This window comes from Ciconia boyciana, chromosome 13 (assembly GCF_034638445.1).
Source record: "Ciconia boyciana chromosome 13, ASM3463844v1, whole genome shotgun sequence".
NCBI lineage: Eukaryota > Metazoa > Chordata > Aves > Ciconiiformes > Ciconiidae > Ciconia > Ciconia boyciana.
The window spans coordinates 12348556-12366458 of NC_132946.1; the positions used below are offsets into that span (position 1 = coordinate 12348556).

General features: G+C 34.9%; 1 protein-coding gene across 3 annotated transcripts in view; it reads left to right on the forward strand.

Moving 5' to 3' along the window:
* The window catches only part of ZC3H7A (zinc finger CCCH-type containing 7A), a 31160-nt gene that overhangs the window by 5307 nt on the left and 7950 nt on the right, over positions 1-17903 (forward strand). For all 3 annotated transcript variants that reach the window (XR_012044908.1, XM_072877882.1, XM_072877884.1), the window contains exons 2-16: positions 1979-2082; positions 3274-3313; positions 4187-4384; positions 4938-5096; positions 6776-6856; positions 6943-6984; positions 7820-7853; positions 8416-8696; positions 10644-10851; positions 11865-11929; positions 12685-12877; positions 14594-14755; positions 15405-15601; positions 15854-15951; positions 17025-17206. Coding sequence is in view for 2 of the 3 variants with exons in the window: in XM_072877882.1 (XP_072733983.1) it covers positions 2015-2082; positions 3274-3313; positions 4187-4384; positions 4938-5096; positions 6776-6856; positions 6943-6984; positions 7820-7853; positions 8416-8696; positions 10644-10851; positions 11865-11929; positions 12685-12877; positions 14594-14755; positions 15405-15601; positions 15854-15951; positions 17025-17206 (2008 nt within the window). In the remaining variant the exon portion in view is untranslated. The remainder of the gene's footprint in view (positions 1-1978; positions 2083-3273; positions 3314-4186; positions 4385-4937; positions 5097-6775; positions 6857-6942; positions 6985-7819; positions 7854-8415; positions 8697-10643; positions 10852-11864; positions 11930-12684; positions 12878-14593; positions 14756-15404; positions 15602-15853; positions 15952-17024; positions 17207-17903) is intronic.

Genomic DNA, 17903 nt, shown 5'->3' on the forward strand with positions numbered 1-17903 from the left:
AGCTTTGTCAGTTGTTAATTCAGGGGACTAAAACATGTTTTACATAGCTTGTGTATTTTTGTGGAAAAGCATATGCTGATATTGCTGCTGTCTTTGGTTAGTGTGAGAATTTCTTACTCTCACTAGCCTTCGTTTGAATTCTGAAACCTAAACCATGACTGAGTAAACAAAAAAATACTCAGATTCCCAATAAATTTCCTTTTGGCCTTTCTATTTAGTTTTCTTCATAGATATGCTATTGTTATTCATTAAAACATTTATCTTATAATAAAAGTCTTTCATATATATGCCAAAAGCACAGTATGTATTACTAACTTGTGGAAGAAAAGGTGATGCATAAAATAATATGAAAAACAGTTACAAAAGATGTTCATGGTTATTTCCTCTCTGGAGAGTAGATTACTGAGTGCTATTTATATACCTAAACAAGCAATGTCTGAACAATTCATGTCAGTGAACTATTGTAGCTGTCCATGATATTTATCTACAGACTGATCCCTATTTTAATTTTTTTTTAAAGCTTGCTGGTATTAGAGGTCACAGTAGGAAGTGAGGTGAAATGGGGACCTTGGAGTGCTTCCACTAATTTGCTTAGTGACCTTAGGAAAATTACTCAGTTTCTTATGCTTGTTTTAGGATTGTGTTACAATGGGGCTAACTCTTCATGACTTGAAATGGTGTAGACTTCATTTAAGATGTTTTGGAATGGTTTGTAAACATTATTAGAGCTGAAAGCTCTTCAGATTATTTCATTATTCCAAATAATTCGGAGGAAGTAGGGTAACTTCTCCAGCTGGTTTTTATTCTCACTTGGGATTTTGTTGAGTTTGCTGGGGGTTATTTTGTTTTTTGTTTTACTTGGTTTTCATTCTTCTGTCATTGATGTGAAATGGTAACCTGGCAGAAAATACTGGCTTTTTTTAGCTTAGTTTCAAGACTAACAGAAATGTACTGCATGCAGTTCCTTCTTTTTTTTTTTAACTATAAATTCCTACAAAAAATAATTTTCTTCACAAAAAATACGTGTTTCCCTAAGCTAAAACCCTTTTTCTGAATTCCAGTATTTTCAGAATAAAACTTTGGCCTACTTTTTTTCAAAAAAAAGTTGTGTTCTTATATTGCAATTAGTCACAACTGTATGCAGCTGTGAAACCATACTTTAAATAGCCTTATCTTGAAGCTTATACAGATTGTTTTAGCCTATTTAACTTGAATATTTGTAAATCCAGTAAATGAAAGACATGAAGAAAAAAAAATCACTGATTCAGACTACTTAAATTGGATTTAAATGTCAAGTTGACATTTAAAGTTGTCAAATGACAATGTGGAATTACAGTAAAGTAATTCAGTTTTTCAAATGAAGTAGGTAGTCTTTGCTACTGGTAAAGTTTCCAAGGTTTTCGCCTTGGTCAACTGGTAGATATTATTAAAGCAGTAGTATTTTGCTTCTAATTACACTGTAGCGCTTGGGTGATGATGAGAGACTAGAATTAGACTTTTTGGTAGTTTTCTAATAATTTTGGGTTTTATTAATAAATATGCCAGGGTCTTGAGTTTATTTCTACTTCAACAAACAAATAAAAGAAGTATGAAGCTATTAAAGGGGGACAATGTGGAACCTTAGCTTGGTTTAGCAGTAATGCATGCAAGCTATGCTTGTAGTTTGGTTTAGTTTCACTAACATGACTCTGCATGATCTAGAGTAAATAAGTGGAAAACCAAAGATAAAGTAGAAATTGGAAGAAAGGTTTTCTGTAGAAGTGTTGTGTAGCTGGGCACTGCCAGAGCGGGCGTTGGCTGTGTTATTGCTGTAAGCAGTGCAGTGTTTGTCTGAAGTTTCTTCAGAGTGTGTTCTCTGAAGCTGTGGTGCAGTATCGTCTTCGTATGATGGACTTACTGTTGATGTGAGATTGGATCCTTCCGGTCCAACTGCAAACTGCTATATATTAACAGCCACTTATCTTTCTTCCTTTTTGAGGAGTGGCATATCCGAAAAGTGGATGTTCAGGATAACATGTCCAATGTGTCGGAAGAGAGAAGCACTAGACAACAGGACATTAAGAAAGGACTCCAGTTTATAGAGTATGATTTTGTGGTTTTATTCTTGTATGCTTATACACACGCACACATGCACACACGCACGCGCGCGCGCGGGATAGTTCTGGGAAGTCCTTTTCATATAGCACCAGCAGAGGAAGGAAGAGGACCTGTGTTTCTCCTCAGAGTATTTGCTAACACAAACATGGAAATGGAGAGCAGTCTTAAAGAAAGGACAGAACCCCTCTTTGTTCCCAAACAGAGCAGACTGAAGGTGGGAGGGTATTCCTTTTCTGCCTTTGAGAAAAATCAATGCTGAATTTTTTTGGTGTGTGGAAAATGTTGATAGCCTGAAAATCTACCTTATACTTATGGACAGCTACACCAAAGACTAGGCTGCTATTGAAAGGGATGGGTTTAATCACCACTACCTAAGTGTTTCAACTATCTGGAGCTAAAATTTAACCTAATGAAAAATCATCTTAGTAGTTAATGTTCATTTGGATCAATGCCAAATTCTTCTCTAGAGGATCCTGGCTAGCTTAAAATAATTGTGAAATTTCACACTAGTTCACTGCTCACATAAGGCATTCTTTAAAAAAAAAAAAGAAGAGAAAGAAAAAGAAAACTGCCCTTTTAAAAATTATTTAGAAATGGATTCTCAGATAACCTATACGGGAAGGGAAAACGTTCCTATTCTTCTTCCTGAGAAGTTAGAAGCAAATACCTCTGTTCTGTGCTAGAGAAAATCTCTGTTGTGTGTCATACAAAAGAACTCTTAAAATTCCTGTAGTGTCATTGGTATGACTTAATTAAAATGGATGTTTTCTTTTGACAGATAATTTGTCATTTTCTAATACTTACAAGAAGATTGCAGTTCTTCTCATGTATAATCTGTTTCTGCACAGTGGAGGAGAGGAAGGAAATTGTTTTTAAACAAACAACATTGAGGTTTTAAACTCAAAGCATTCAAAACCTTAATACATTTTGAACAGCAGAGTTAAGACTGGCTGTGTAACTTTACATGAAAATGAGTCATTAGGAAAAAGAAAACAGTTGTTTAATCAAAACTGATCTACAGCACTCCTGCCTTGTTCAGTGCAGGCAATAGGCAATATTTAGAGATTTGCCTGTTGCAGCAAGTGAGACTGCTTTTAGTAAGAACCAGTATTCTCCAGTGTGATTGTCTTTTAAGCAATATGTGTAATAAGTAAATTTTGTAATTTCTTTTTCTAGATCTACTTTGCCCTATCCAGGGACACAAGAACAATATGAGGTAATGAAATTACTTTTGCATTTACAGAAGGGTTTTTAACATGGGCCTATCTTATTATATTTATTCTTGGTTTTAATAATAATTTAAGTAATGGTATAGTATCAATGGTAATTTACAATGTCTCAATGTTGAAATTGGAGGACTACTTACATTGTGATACAGGTGTTCAGATATTTGGATGCTGGGAATTCACTCATATAAGAGTTCAGATTAACTCTTTCTCTACTGGTGTTAGGGATGAATTTGGGGCATTCATTGGGTAAGACAATGTGCTATTCTGAGTAAAGTTTAGAGTAGCACAGCAAAAGTGAGATAAAAGGACCTCAGTCGCATAAATCTTCATAACATATTTTGTTTCTGTACATGTTGTTATTTTGCATAATTTTTGATTTATATCTTCAGGCTCATGTTTTTCACATTGTTATCCTGTGGTAGGAGGTTTCATTGGATTTGAGAACATATTAGATAAAAATGCAATTGTTCACATTTTAGATTAAAAAAAAAAACTTTTGCTCTGCAAGAGCAGCCTTTGTGTACTAGTGGTTTGCCAGTTGCTGTGGCTGCTGCTTGCTAAAAGAATGTAGGGAACATACATATATATATTTTATTTTTTTTTTTAAACTTACTTATACAAAGTAATTCTTTTGTCAGCAGTTCAGCCTCTCTTTTATTTACATATATTGTGGTATTGAATATTAGAGATTGTCTTGGAAAAACGTCAGAAGAAAAATACTAATATAGACAAAAGTTGTGCATTTCATTTTGATTCTGTGAAGTTACAAGTATAAATTTTCTATTTAAAAATGTATTTGGAAATATGGAAGATAAACAACAACTACTGCTCTTGATGAGTGTTTCTTTTCTTTGTTCCAGTTATTTATACGAGAGCTTGTTAGAAATCTTTTTAATGAAGGGAATGATGTGTATCGAGAGGGTGATTGGAGAGGATCACTGAGTCACTATACAGAAGCTATAAATATAGCTGATTATGCTAATTCTGAAGAAATCCATGTTTCTGATGATATTTTAGAGAAGCTGCACGTGAACAGGATAGCATGTTTTTCAAATATGGTAAGCTTCCATTTAAACTGTATGATTTCTCAATAACAGAGTATGCGCTAACAGAGTATGAAGACATGGAAAGTTTCCTAGTGAGTGTAACGCTCCTGGTGTTGGTTTGAGAATTGGCATGTTTCCAATCATCATTTTGGCATATTCTTTAATCTCTTCTTTTTACAAGTATAATCATCAAGATATCTTTAGTTACTAATACTAGAATATTAACATAAAAGAGTCATGCTAGGCCTGGAAGTTGATGGAACAGTATTTTTATCCATTTATACTCCTGATTGCACCTGAGTCTGCTGCTTTCTCTGTGGAATGAGATGGCTTTTGTGAAAGAGCTAAATTGTCCTCATAACTATTATTGGATTTTACATGAATGATGGCCCTGCTTCTTTTTAGTTGCATAAGTTGGTGACTTAGCAAAACTCATGCATGCCATGTGCAGTGGCCTTGGTGAATGTTTTATAGTGTTTCAGTACTTTCATCTAATACAGTTTAAATTTGGTATTTTGATGATAATAGTTCTGATTAGTGCCTTTTTTCTTTTTTCTCCTCATAGGGATTGCACGAAAAAGTTTTAGAAGACTGTGAGATAGCATTAAGATTGAATGAAAACAATTTCAGAGCTCTCTATCGGAAAGCAAAGGCTTTGAATGAACTGGGAAGGTATAAGAAGGCTTATGATGCTGTAGCAAAATGTTCGCTTGCTGTGCCGCAGGTAGGTAAATTATATATTGATGATTATTATTAAAGATTTAATACAGAAAACATATTTACATCAAGACCATGGAAGGTTTTTTGGTTGGTTTGGGGTTTTTTTTAGTGCAGTAAAATATTTTTTATTCTTCTAAGAATTATTTTTTGTTGTGGAAGTGAAGACTGATAGCAGAGATTGAAGTCCCCGAGCTCAGTTTGTTGTGGAAACTTTCAGCAAAAGAAAACAGTCAATTTGCAGTGGAGGTCAAGTGCCATAAATATTTGCAATAAACACTAGAACCACTGAATTGATTGTTTAAAATTCTCTACAGTCAGAAGTATACTCATAACATAAAGGGAAAACCACTCATAATTCTAACGTACAATATTGATTCTTTTGATAATTATTTTAGCTTTCCAAGCATTTAGTAACATTCTTATCTGTGCATTGTCCTCCATCTGAATCGCTTACTATGCACCTCTAATCTTAGGCCATATCTATATTAGCAAGCAGTGTGTGGTATAATAGGCGAGGATCTGTAGACAGAAAGGCTGGTCCTGGGGATCTCATCTCCATGGTTGTTTGTGTTTGGGTGGGGTTTTTTTGTTGTTTTTTTGTTTGTTTGTTTCTTTAAGAGTTGGAGTGCATCAAGTGCACTCCTGAAGCATTTTTAATTTAGTTTCATCCAAAATGAATCTAATTTGGCTCTCTGAGACACTTCATGATGCAAACTAAAATGCAGTGAGAGGATGCTTAAGAGAGTCACTTCAGAAATGCATTCCTGATTTGAACTAAAATGCTGATGGAAACTTTACATGCTTTGCTCAAAATAGACTGATCACAGAACAGAATACCGAGTTGCATTTTTTTTGCCTTTCTACATCAAAATTACAGTCAAATGGCTAGACAAACTGTTGAGCATAGGTTTACCTCTTGATATAGAGAAGGTTTCAGTTGTGTTTTCTAAGACACAGCAGTTTATCTGAACATGTAACTTTGGACTTCGGATCCTCACTTTGCACCTCCAGATATGAATGTTTTCGCTTAAGGTTTATATGCCTTTATATAAATTTTGTAAATAGCTTTTTCTGGCTGTAGAACACGTTCTGAAAACTAAATCTTAAAATAATTTAAATGAATAGTTATTATAACTATAGGACAGAGTGAAATATGACCAGGTTTTTAACTCAAACTTTTCTAGTTGTATGATGCAATTACTGCCAAAATACAAAGTTCTCATTAAATATTCAGCAGTGTTATGTAGTAGCTGACATTATGGTAATCAGAAATGTGGCCCTCAATTTGTGTAAAAACAAAACAACAAAAAACCCCCATCCCCTTAAAAACCAAACACACTCCCCAAATAAACAAAAAATACCCACCCACAAAAAACCCCACTTCTCTGAACTTCTCTGGTTTTGGGAAAATCTTTACATTATTTTAAATTCAAATAAATGAAAGAGAAGGATACTGTCTATTTTCTGGCTTTTTAAAAATTGCAAATATTGGAGTAATTTTGCTTGAGAGTAGCTGTATTTTTCAGTGTTAGCTTGCAATCCCATATGTTTGTGAAAGAAGAAAGATGCGTTATGAGAGATTCTGCATATAGGAATCTTGCAGAATATAGACCAAGATGTAAACAGATGTCTTGACTAGATGTCAATATGTGTAAATTAGGAAATTTTATTTATGTCTTTTAGGATGAAAGTGTGATTAAGCTTACCCAAGAACTAGCTCAAAAACTAGGGTTAAAAATAAGGAAAGCATATGTAAGAGCAAAGGTAAGATTTTATTTTAACACTTTACATTGAGGTTTCCCTCTCTTGATACCAATTTTGTATTTAATGAAGGTATCTTTTCATTGCAGCCACCCTCCTCAAATTCAGTTTCTAGTGATGTATCAACTCAGGTAAGGTTTTACATGTTCCAAGTGCAAGCTGACTTTAAACTACAGAGAATAATTGCTTCATAATTTCATGATGATGAATTGTGCAATTGATATTTTATATAAGATGTTGTTATTTTGGGCTTTAGGGTTCTGTCAATCTTCCTATTCAGTTTTGCTATATATTTATGGCAGACTAGGACATAAGATTATCATTCAAGTTATCTTTGTAGAATAAATGTTAGCTAAAACATTAAATCCAGTGCAACGAATATATTTACTTTTAATATCTTGAGGCAAGAGCATGGTTAATGTGCTTATTTATTTATTTATTTTATTTTGTTGACAGTTATCAAAGTGAAGGGTGCTGGGATGAAATCCCTTTTAATTTATACATTTTTCCAAATTCAACCTTCATTAGCAGCTGAACTTGCACTTATCTTGCTGTTTGTAATGTGTCTGAATAGCAGTGATGAAGAGGAGTTCAGCTTTATCTTACAGACTTTTTTCACAGGAATATAGACAGTTGAGCTGTAAATGAATGAGGAAACGTAGGAACAGCTCATTTAAGATACTGTTTAGACTTTTTAATTCCCTGAAATATCACTCACTTTGGTTGGTTGGTTGGTTGCAGGTTTTTAGTGATACCGTGAGTGGATTTCAGTCTGCAAATGGATGTTTTATCTAAAAAATTATTTGACCTTTAAATTCCATTAGACTTCATAGATTTCAAATGTTGATTTCAGATTTCAATAAAACCTAAATTTGAGAACTTACATTCTTAGTCTGTAAATATGTATTAGAAAATTTTTAATGGCTCTTGTGCAAAGTGCTGAGAGGTATTTTTTCTCACTTACAGAATTCTTCTTCTTCTGTAGAAGATATTGAGTTAGGTGAGTCTTGTTGTGTTACAATATTAATGCTAGGAAGCTAGATAGGCCATGCATATCTAGTTGTATTTGTTATGAAATTTCTTAAGAAAATTCTTCTTGTCATTTGAAAGATCTATGGTAAAAAGTCTGACCTGTTTATCTCTAAAATTACATATTTAAGGGGCTAAGCAAATTTCCTTTCAGTCTCCTCAACTTGATATGATTGTAACTGCTCCTTATAGTGATTGTCTCATACTGTTATCTTTAACTTGGAAAAATAGGGAGGGGAGAATATGCCAAAGATTTAGTAAAGTATCAGTATTTTAGTAAAGTATCAGTACAGATTTAGTAAAGTCTGTAACTTTTCCTGTCTTTTTTAGTTTGAGTAATATATAAACACTGAGATACAAGTAGACATGAATTGGAAGTTAGTGGAAGCTGAAAACATTTAATGTGGTTTTGCTTAAACATTCTTCATGTTTCTCCAGTTGCTCACCCCCACATTGTCAGGGTAAAAGTTATGCCAGATATTTTTTACATCTTTGAACAAAAGTTCCAGTCATTCCCATCTTACCTGTTTCAGATTTATCTGACCAGAAGCAAGAGATGGTTTCTGCTGCTTCTTCATCAAACTTTGTTTCTGAAGTGTCTAAAGTGTCATCAGTACCTGTACCATCTTTATCTTCTGTTATGCCTCTTCAAGTGGAAAAGGTTTCTTTGCCTTCTGCAGTGTTGGCAAATGGAGGGAATGTTTCTTTCTCAATGCCAGAAGCATGTTTAGATTGTGGAGATGGAGATATAATTATTGGGGAAGAACTTGATGAATTACTTGATTCTGTGCCTGATCCAGATGAAAGTGTAATGGTAAGACTTTTTTCTTTCTCAAAAGACTGTCCTTATGAGTGGGATCTTGTATTTTATCAAGTGGGCTAGTACTGAAATATGAGTTAACTTTCCTAGTTACCTTGAGCTGTATTTGTGCATGGTCAGGTTGATTTTCTCAGGTTCACATTCTTGCAGATGTGGCTGTAAAGATACCAGGACCCAGCAGAGCTCCAAGGACTATTGTATTGGTTTTGTGTGTTGGAAAACCTGAGCAAGGTTGCTGGGGGAGAGATACTACTTCAGAAGTACTGCTATACTACTACCAGTACTACCACAGTAGGAGGGATACTACTTCAAGGAAATACTATGAATAGTGAAGTAGACATTTGAAGTCTGGGCTTGTGTGGTTTTATTTTTTGTTGTTGTTTTGGTTTGGGGTTTTTTTTTGTTTGGTTTTTGTGTGGGTTTTTTTTTGTGGGGGCGTAGATGCAAATAAACCTTCTCAGAACCTGAGAGTGTGTTGGAGTGCCCACGCTGTAGCTGTAGAAACTATAATTAAACTTATGCCAATAGCTTTGCGGGACAGTAGTACTTATGCTGTGGTCTTCTAGTGCATTCACCAGTATCTCTGCAATCGGAACTTTGTCCAGATCCACCTCCTGGATAACCAGAAATAGTTAAACCACCATGAGTCTAACTTTTTATATTTTTTAGAAGAGATTATTAGAGAAATTTAGGCATATGAAGAGTGGTTCCTAATTACACTGTCATTCCAGAGCTAGAACAGACTGTGAAGCATACAGAGTTCCTCAACTGTTAGTCAAAATGAGAGCTCTGACTGATGAGCAGAGATGTCTGAACTTACTAGCAAGGTTACTGACTCTCTGCTGTGGCCCTGCCAGTCATTTGAAGCCCTTAGTATTGCAATGTTAAATGAGATTGTGGCATATTTAATTCTTCAGTTAGTTGTGATTTTAACTCCTCGTTCAGCTGTGGATGCAGTTGTAAATCTTTAAATAAAAAAATGCTTGGGCTTCTAGTTTTGTTTTATGCACTTTGTTTTGTAGGATGTATTTTGGAAATGCAGAAAGTAATTGTTTTTAAGAGATCCTAGGAAGTTCTCTGAATTGGTCAGGCGGTTGGACTAGATGATTGTTGTAGGTCCTTTCCAACTGAAATAGTCTATTCTCTTCGATTCTAAGTTTGCTATAGTGAAAGCCAGGAGGAAATACAATCTTCCAAGATAGACTGCAGTCTTGTATCATGTAGAACCTTGAGTGAGTTGTAGGCTAACAACTTGGGGAACAGAGGGAGTTTCACGTTGGCCAAACTCTGTGCAGACCAATTTGGTCAGCCTGCAGACAATGGGGGAGCTTCTTGGGGTGACAGGGAGGAGGCAGGGAAACTCCCCCACTTGGTAATGTCCTTAACAAAGGTGTGCAGAAGGATATGTTATTTTCCATGGCGGGGGGGAAAGGTGATCTGGCCTTTGCAGAACATGGTATCATTTGATTGTATCTGAGGATTTATTTCAAAGCTAACTCTTAACTCTTTACGGTACTGCAATTTGAATTATGTTTTCTTTCTTTAGAAAAAAATCGTGTAGATTTCTGACTCTTCCTGCTCTTCCCTATTGTCTTATGTTTCTAACATAATTTGGAAATTCAGCTCTGATCTGATTCGTAAAAAAAATCCAAATCTGTTAATAGGTTAATAAACTTCAGCTAACTGAACCTTTAAAGTGGTGGATTCATGGATAATTCCTTGCATTAGGACATTGTTTAGGGTTTGATTACTGTAGTTCTCTAAGTGTACTGTAGCGCTGTACGGTACTGTAGTACTGTAGTGTACCTTTTATTGTTGTCTTTCAGTAGGTATATAAAAACTTTGCAAAAACTTTACTAAAAGAAACGCTATTGCACATTGTGTTCTTGAGAGGTTTTTTGGCTGCGTGTGAACATTCTTTTCAAATTTCTTTTTTTCCAGCAAACTACAGGAGCCAGAGGACCTATTCCTGCAGGAAGTGTAGCTCCTAGTGTACCTTTCTCTGCCTCTTTGTTGGGGACACTGCCAGTTAGTGCAGGATTTGTTCCTTCACCTTCTCTTTCAGAAATCTTTTCACAGCCTTTGGCTTCTTCACTGGAAAATTTTTGTTCACCATTAAGCACCTTTTCAATCAGCGACCCAAAAAGAGGTAAGAAATGAGTCTTAATATTTAACCTTTTATGACGAGCAAGAGTTGTGCATGAGCCAACTGGCTTCTCTTTTTAACAAAGGAGTTTTCACAACTATTCAGTACTATTTAACACATAACATTTGATCAGTGCTCACAATTTTTGAGAGTATTGATAATCGGTGTTGGTTGTACACAAGAATTTATAAATAAAGCTTTTGTTTACTTGGGGTCTGCATAAGCGTGCTCCAAGCTCCCTCTGTTCAGGTTGTCTGCGTTTATTGTGCAAGTTAGTTGTTTCAAGTGAATAAGTATAAAGAAGGAACCATGTTCCTTCAAACTTTTTGTTTGGTTGGTTGGTTGTTTTTTTTTTTTTTTTTAAAAAAAAACCACAAAGGTGTTCTTATAGCTTAAACCATTCCTGACGATTTGGCAATAAACAAGAATTCTAAAAGGCTAATATAACTGTGTACTCTGAAAAGATACCAGTATTACATGTTTGGATTCAAACTCTAGGGACTATAATTATGTAGTAAAATCAGGTAAGTGAAATAACAAGATATAAATAGCCAGTGAACTAGAAAACATAAAATAAAGTTTTGTCTCTCAATACCAGTGTGACAGGAGCATGCTCTCTTTAGAACACAGCCAAATTTACAAAATAAAATTAAAAATAGAAGAATCCTCTTAACCCTCTTTCATCTCCTCATTTTTGATAGTCAGGTATTGCTTATCTAGCTACCCTTTTTGTACTGCACAGGTATCTTCACGTTGCTTCAGTATATGACTGTGAAGCTAGTGCTGATGTTAATCAGATGGTTATATTGAAGATGATTGCCTAGCAATTTTTCAGCCCAGATGTTTACAAGGGACTTTTACATAAGTGAAAAAAATATCCATAGCAAACAAAAAAAACCTTTGGTGTTTGTCAAAAAACCAAACCTTTGATACTTCTACTTCTCAGGAATGATAAATAATTTTTTGCATAGGGTGTTTTGGGGAACTGAAATAATTAAAACTCTTTATTCCTTTAGACCTCTCAAGTTCAGCTTCTAGGGATGGAACACCAACACTTAGCAGCAATAATTCCCCATTGTTTGTAAGTATTTTTCATGTTTTCTTTCACATCAGTTCAAATGTTAACGCCTTGAAGGCTTAACATAGATTGTGATTTTTACAGTAGAAGTTTCTCTTTTTAAAAAATGGCACTTTTACCATTAAAATAGGATTCTGGCTTGGAAAACAGTTGTATAGTAGCTCACGGCAACAGTAATTGAACACAAGAAAAAATTTACAAATGTTGCTTTATATATGCAAACTTTGACTACTGTCATAGCCACTTTTCCATTCTGAGAAACTTGCTGTAAAATACTGTGGAAGAGTAAAATAACCAGCCAGAGAGAGAGAAAATCTCTTATCTGAGTGCTAAATATTAGGAACCCTGGGGAACTGACCTAGTACAAGAACAGGGCAGAGATCGCCTTGTGTCTGAGAATCTATCTGGTCTCTGTGTTCTAGTCATGCTGTATATTTGCAATCATGCTGCTGGACATTGATTATGTGGGGAAGGGTGGCATAAAGGATTGCATGCTCATGAGCCAGTAGTAATTAGCCTGGCAAGTGCTGTTGTTCTCCCTGTACCTGGTTGGGTCTTGTTATATGCTTAGTCTGTGCTGGGTATATGGCTTTTGTAAGATCTCTGTGTCCCCTTCTTAGACATGTGGTTAAATTTGTATTACGAATTTCTTGTGTGTGGTTGTTCCTATGGTTTGAAGAATAAATTCAGTAGGTTAAATTTTAATTGTAGACAAATTCAATTATATGGATCGAGTAAAATATGCTTTCTTCCAACAGATAAATGGCCCTAGTAGTTTGTTTGGGTCCGAAAATTACATGGGAATCGCAGGCCAAACTAGAAATGACTTTTCAAATGTTTTTAGCAGTGCAACTGCTAATATACCTGTATCTTCAGCACTTGCGGGAAGAAACCCATTAGAAGGCACACATGAGCTAAGACAGGCCTGCCAGTTATGTTTTGTCAAAAAAGGTAAGGGGCTTTTGGACTCAACTGGGTTGAGTTTTAAAAAAATTAAAAAGCATACATTTAAAATTTTAGTGTTCATAAGTTAAAATACTGTTGGCTTCTAAACAGTGTTGATCCTGACTTGTTCTTTGCAGATGTAGTACGATCTTATGATTAAGGAACTGGTAAAGTGTTTCAACAACTATTTTATCTTCTTTCTTCTTGTCTTTATTTCTTGTCCTAATAGATACTTGGTTCCTAAAGCCACCACAAATCACCACACGCTCTCCCCAACCTGTAGGTTTGCTATGCAAGGTCATTCACATTCTGTATTCGCTTTCCTCCCAACCCCCAGGGTACTGTGAAGAATGACACCTTTGCTCAAGACTAAAAAAAACTTGCAGTACTCTCTCTGATTGGCCATGGGGAATTGAACCGCAGTTCAAAGTACCTGGTAACCTTCACATCCCATCTGTTTTATTGTTCTTTCAAACTAATTCTAAATCATAATCCTGAGGCTTCCAAACCTTAGTAATAATTAACTCCACTGTATTGACTCAAAGGATCTTAACCAGTATGGGCTTTAATATAACTAATCTTTTAGGCCTGAGCTGTTGCTGTTAAACAGAGCTGTATTCTAGAGGCAATAGCTTTTATTAAGACTAATCTTAAAAATAGGCATTGTCTTTCAAGTCATAGGTGTCATTGATATTGGTACACTAATGAAGTGCAGCGTAGTAACAGATCTTATAAAGAATTGTATCGAGACATTTAGGGAATGGTTATTGTAGTTTTAAGAACTTATATATTAGTTTAAAATTGTTTTTACAAGAAAAAAAATCCATGAAGTGATGTTTGAAAAACCATAGAACACATTCTGTTAAAAGCATGAGCTACAAAATATTGGTGGAAGTACTTGGCACGTTCCTCTCTTGACTTTTTGTATCAAAGCATCTATTTCTTCTGTTTCTTTGCATCTCTATGAAAGCCTTTAAGTGTCTCCTGCTTTTACTACCTACTTTTAAAATTGTACTGTTCCATCAGCTTCTTGTCCAGGGAAACTGGGTCACACTCTTGGTTTTTTTGTAGTCCCTTAAATAGTAAAATTCACCGAGCATTGCTCATCTTCAGACTCTCCTCTGATTTCTTAATTTTAGTGGCAATGTAATCTTCACTTTAGTATCATCCTAAAGACAGAGGTTAAAGCTAGGCATATTTTTGTTTCCAAAATCACAAAGTTCTGGGATCAGCATTAATATTTTTGGCACGTGTGTACTTCTTACCTAGCGTGTTTTGTTTCTGAACGTAGTAACTGTTCTAATACAATAAAAGTTGAAGGTTGACAGTGCCATTTACTGATCCTTGGATTTCATCAGCATTGACTTAGTATAAATAAGCAATTTAAGTTTTAAATTAGTGTTATGGAAACATATACTTTGGAATTTGAAAAAAGCTGTCCCAAAGTAATCTTAAAGTTGTAACACAGCATCCCTCTGCAAATAACTTGTGGTTTTTTTTCTTGCCAAGACTGGTCCTTTTGTAAGTATTCAGTTTTTGTCTATTCTGCTCGACATGGCTGTTAATGACTTTTGGTTCTTCAGAGTTGCTGGTGCAAGTAGGAATTCTATACAGTGTATTTGTGTACTTTGCTTTTGGGATTATGTGCCAGTCTGTGTATGGAAATATTAAAAGTATGCTGCAATGTATGCAAATATAAGCAATTATCTGTGGTTGTTTCAGGTCCTAAATTATTGGATTATGCTTACCATCCCAGTTTAGAACATAAATGTAAGAAGGATATTCTAATTGGCAGAATAAAAAACTCTGAAGATAAATCATGGAAAAAAATACGTCCAAGACCAACAAAGACACAGTATGTGGGACCATATTATATATGTAAAGGTACGTGTTATAGATAGTAAAATGTTAATGCCTACACTCAAAGTAATATAGTTCAGCTTTTCCACAGTGAAGTATAGAATGCGTTTTTATTCTTGCTCATGGGAGGTGAAGAAGGAAGTTCACGGGGTTGTTTATATTTTCAAAGGCTGTAAGGAGAGCCATATTTTGACCATTAATGGGATCATTTAGAGAACATGCACTGTACTTCCGTACTGTTCTTCTTCATGAATAACTTTGCTTCTGAGTGCTGGGCTATTACTACTCAAAACAACAACAAAAAAGCATTCCTGTTAGACTTGTGCAGTATGAACCTCTACTTACATTGTAAGCAAGATGACTCGTGGATTAATTAACAGTTGTATCTGACTGTATTTAAGCAAAGGATATTCTGGGTTTTCGGCATTGTTGCCTTAGACTAGAAAAGGATAGTTGATGGAGGTGTGCATCAGTCTTTCTGAGGAGTTTTACATTTTGAGCAAGTCATTCAGCATGAGGTTTTGCTTCCAGTCTGCTAGACTTAAGTGACCCATTTACAACAGATGTAGCTTCTTTATTAAAAACATTTGAAATGGAGATAATGGAAGTTTGAAGATGAATTTCCAATAAAAGTTGTGTAAAAGCAATGTCATATTCAATGTTATCATTTTAGATGTTGCTGCTGAAGAGGAATGCAGATATCCAGGTCATTGCACGTTTGCGTATTGCCAAGAGGAGATAGATGTGTGGACACTGGAGCGCAAAGGAGCCTTTAGTCGAGAAGCTCTTTTTGGAGGAAATGGAAAGATCAACCTGACTGTGTCCCGACTTCTTCAAGAACATCATGGATTATTTATGTTTCTTTGTGAGGTGCTGCTTTATTTCTAATGACACAATAAAAATGATAATAGATAAGAAAATTACCTGGAAAGAAATGCTTTGGTTCATGCATGACTACTTTGTAAATTTTGAAATGCATGTTCAATAATAATCTGGCTAGCTTTAGATTAGAGACTAGTTGAAGTCTCTGTTAAAATCTTTAAGGTAAGGTATATTTTTAATATAAATATACACACTTTAATATAAATACATACTCTATAATGACCTGCTTTTGTATTCCAGAAATGTTTTGATCACAAACCCAGAATAATAAGCAAAAGGAACAAGGATAACTCATCTTCTTGTTCTCACCCTGCTATGCATGATTTTGAAGATAACAAGTACGTCTGAAATACCATCTCTTTAAGTTTCAAATTAAAAGCAAAGGTTTCAGGGCATTTTTTAATACTGACTTTCATTTCTTACCTGTTGATTAACATCTCTTCCTTACTGACTTGACTGTTATGCTTTGGTGGTATTGGTAAGACAAACTTATTGAACAAGGATTGTCTCAGGTAACTAAATTGAAAGTGAACTATTTCTTTATCAATGTATTCAAAATTAGTGGTATCCACCCTCATGTTTGAATCTTACTGGTTTTGGTGTCAGTTTGTTAATAGCTTATCTTCCTGGTGAGCTGCATTGATGTAAATGGATGTGTGATGTTAAATTAATACAGGAATTCATAAGTTTGCTCTTTCTTTGGTCTGTTTTGCTTATTTTGCTGTAGTTTTAACTCAGTCAATTAAGAACAGGTTTACCTTAATTACAGTGTCTGAAATAGACCATAATCCTTATTAATTCAGTTGATTAAAAATAGTGTGCAGAAAGTGTCTTTAATTATTCTTTGAAAATTATCAAAGACTTCATAGTGGTAATAGTGTTAAATAATTTTTGGAGAATTAATAGACTTACATTTTTATATGATGGAAGCATAAATGGGAGCATTTTAATTGCCTTGTTTGTACTCTTACTTCCCTATATTGAGGAAACACTACAGCTATAAGAGCTAGGCTGTTACTGTGATGCATCAACTCTTTCTTTAATGGTGCTCTACAAAAGAATAAGTACTTGTGTTTGTAATTAGATCAGGATATATACTTGAAAGTGGACATGATATGCTTTCCCTCTTGGAAACCAGTGATCCAGCTGGATTGAATTCAGTAATGCTTTGCAGAAGAGGGACCTTTGGATTTCACAAGAGTACTGTTCTGTGATGTTGGTTTATGCAGCCTAGAAATGATAATTAGATGCTACTTCCTTCCAGAAACTTTTTTGGTTTTCTGATTTCAAGTAAAAAGTGTTAAAAAGACATTTGAATAAGCCGTGATGAGGGATGGTTATTTTACTTGTTTTTCCACACATGAACAAAGTCATTTTAAGGAATATCTGAAATCGACTGTTTTCAAAACAGGTGCCTTGTCCACATTTTGCGAGAAACTATGGTGAAATATTCCAAAATCCGCCCTTTTCAAGTTCGATGTCAGCTTGACCTGTGCAGACATGAGGTGCATTATGGCTGCTTACGAGAGGATAAATGCTTTTATGCTCACAGTCTGGTAGAGCTTAAAGTCTGGATAATGCAAAAGGAAACAGGTAAGTTTAGTAAAAAGCTTGCTTTACTCTTCATTGTAATGCCACTTCTTCCTTGTCTCAACTCCCTTCTGAAATTAGCAATTTGGGATCAGTGCATTCACTAACAATTTGCTGGAATCTTTCATACAGCATATTCAATAAACAGTAATGTAAATCTGATAAAAAGTGTTGAGTAGGCTACTAGCTATTGAAAATTAGCAAGTTTTTGATAATAAAAACTGTCAAAACTGCTCATTATGATCAGATTTTTTTTTTTCTTAAAATAAAATGAGAAGTCTTGAGCAGATACGAAATCCAAGTCAAACTAGATTTGTTTTTTATTTTGAAACCTTCAAAGTTTGGAAGATCTTGGTAAAATTCCTTTTTCACAGAGCACTGAAAGAAAAGCTTGAAATATTTATGCCATTGTTTCCCCTCTATCTCCCAGCACAAGAATCAAGTTTTTCCACAGTTAAAACTTTCTTTTAGCTTACTGCCATTCTGATATTCTTATATAGCGAGCCAGAAAATAAATCTTTCCAGTTCGCTACTCTCTTATTAGTATATGTGTTGATAAAACTTAACTGTTCTTCTGTTCTTGCTTACACAGGACATTTTGGCTGCTTTTTGTTGATCTGGGCCTGTTTTTGCTGGCTTCTTTGAGGATAACAAATTTTACTACTTCATTTCTAGCTGATAGCTTTTGAACGACATGTCT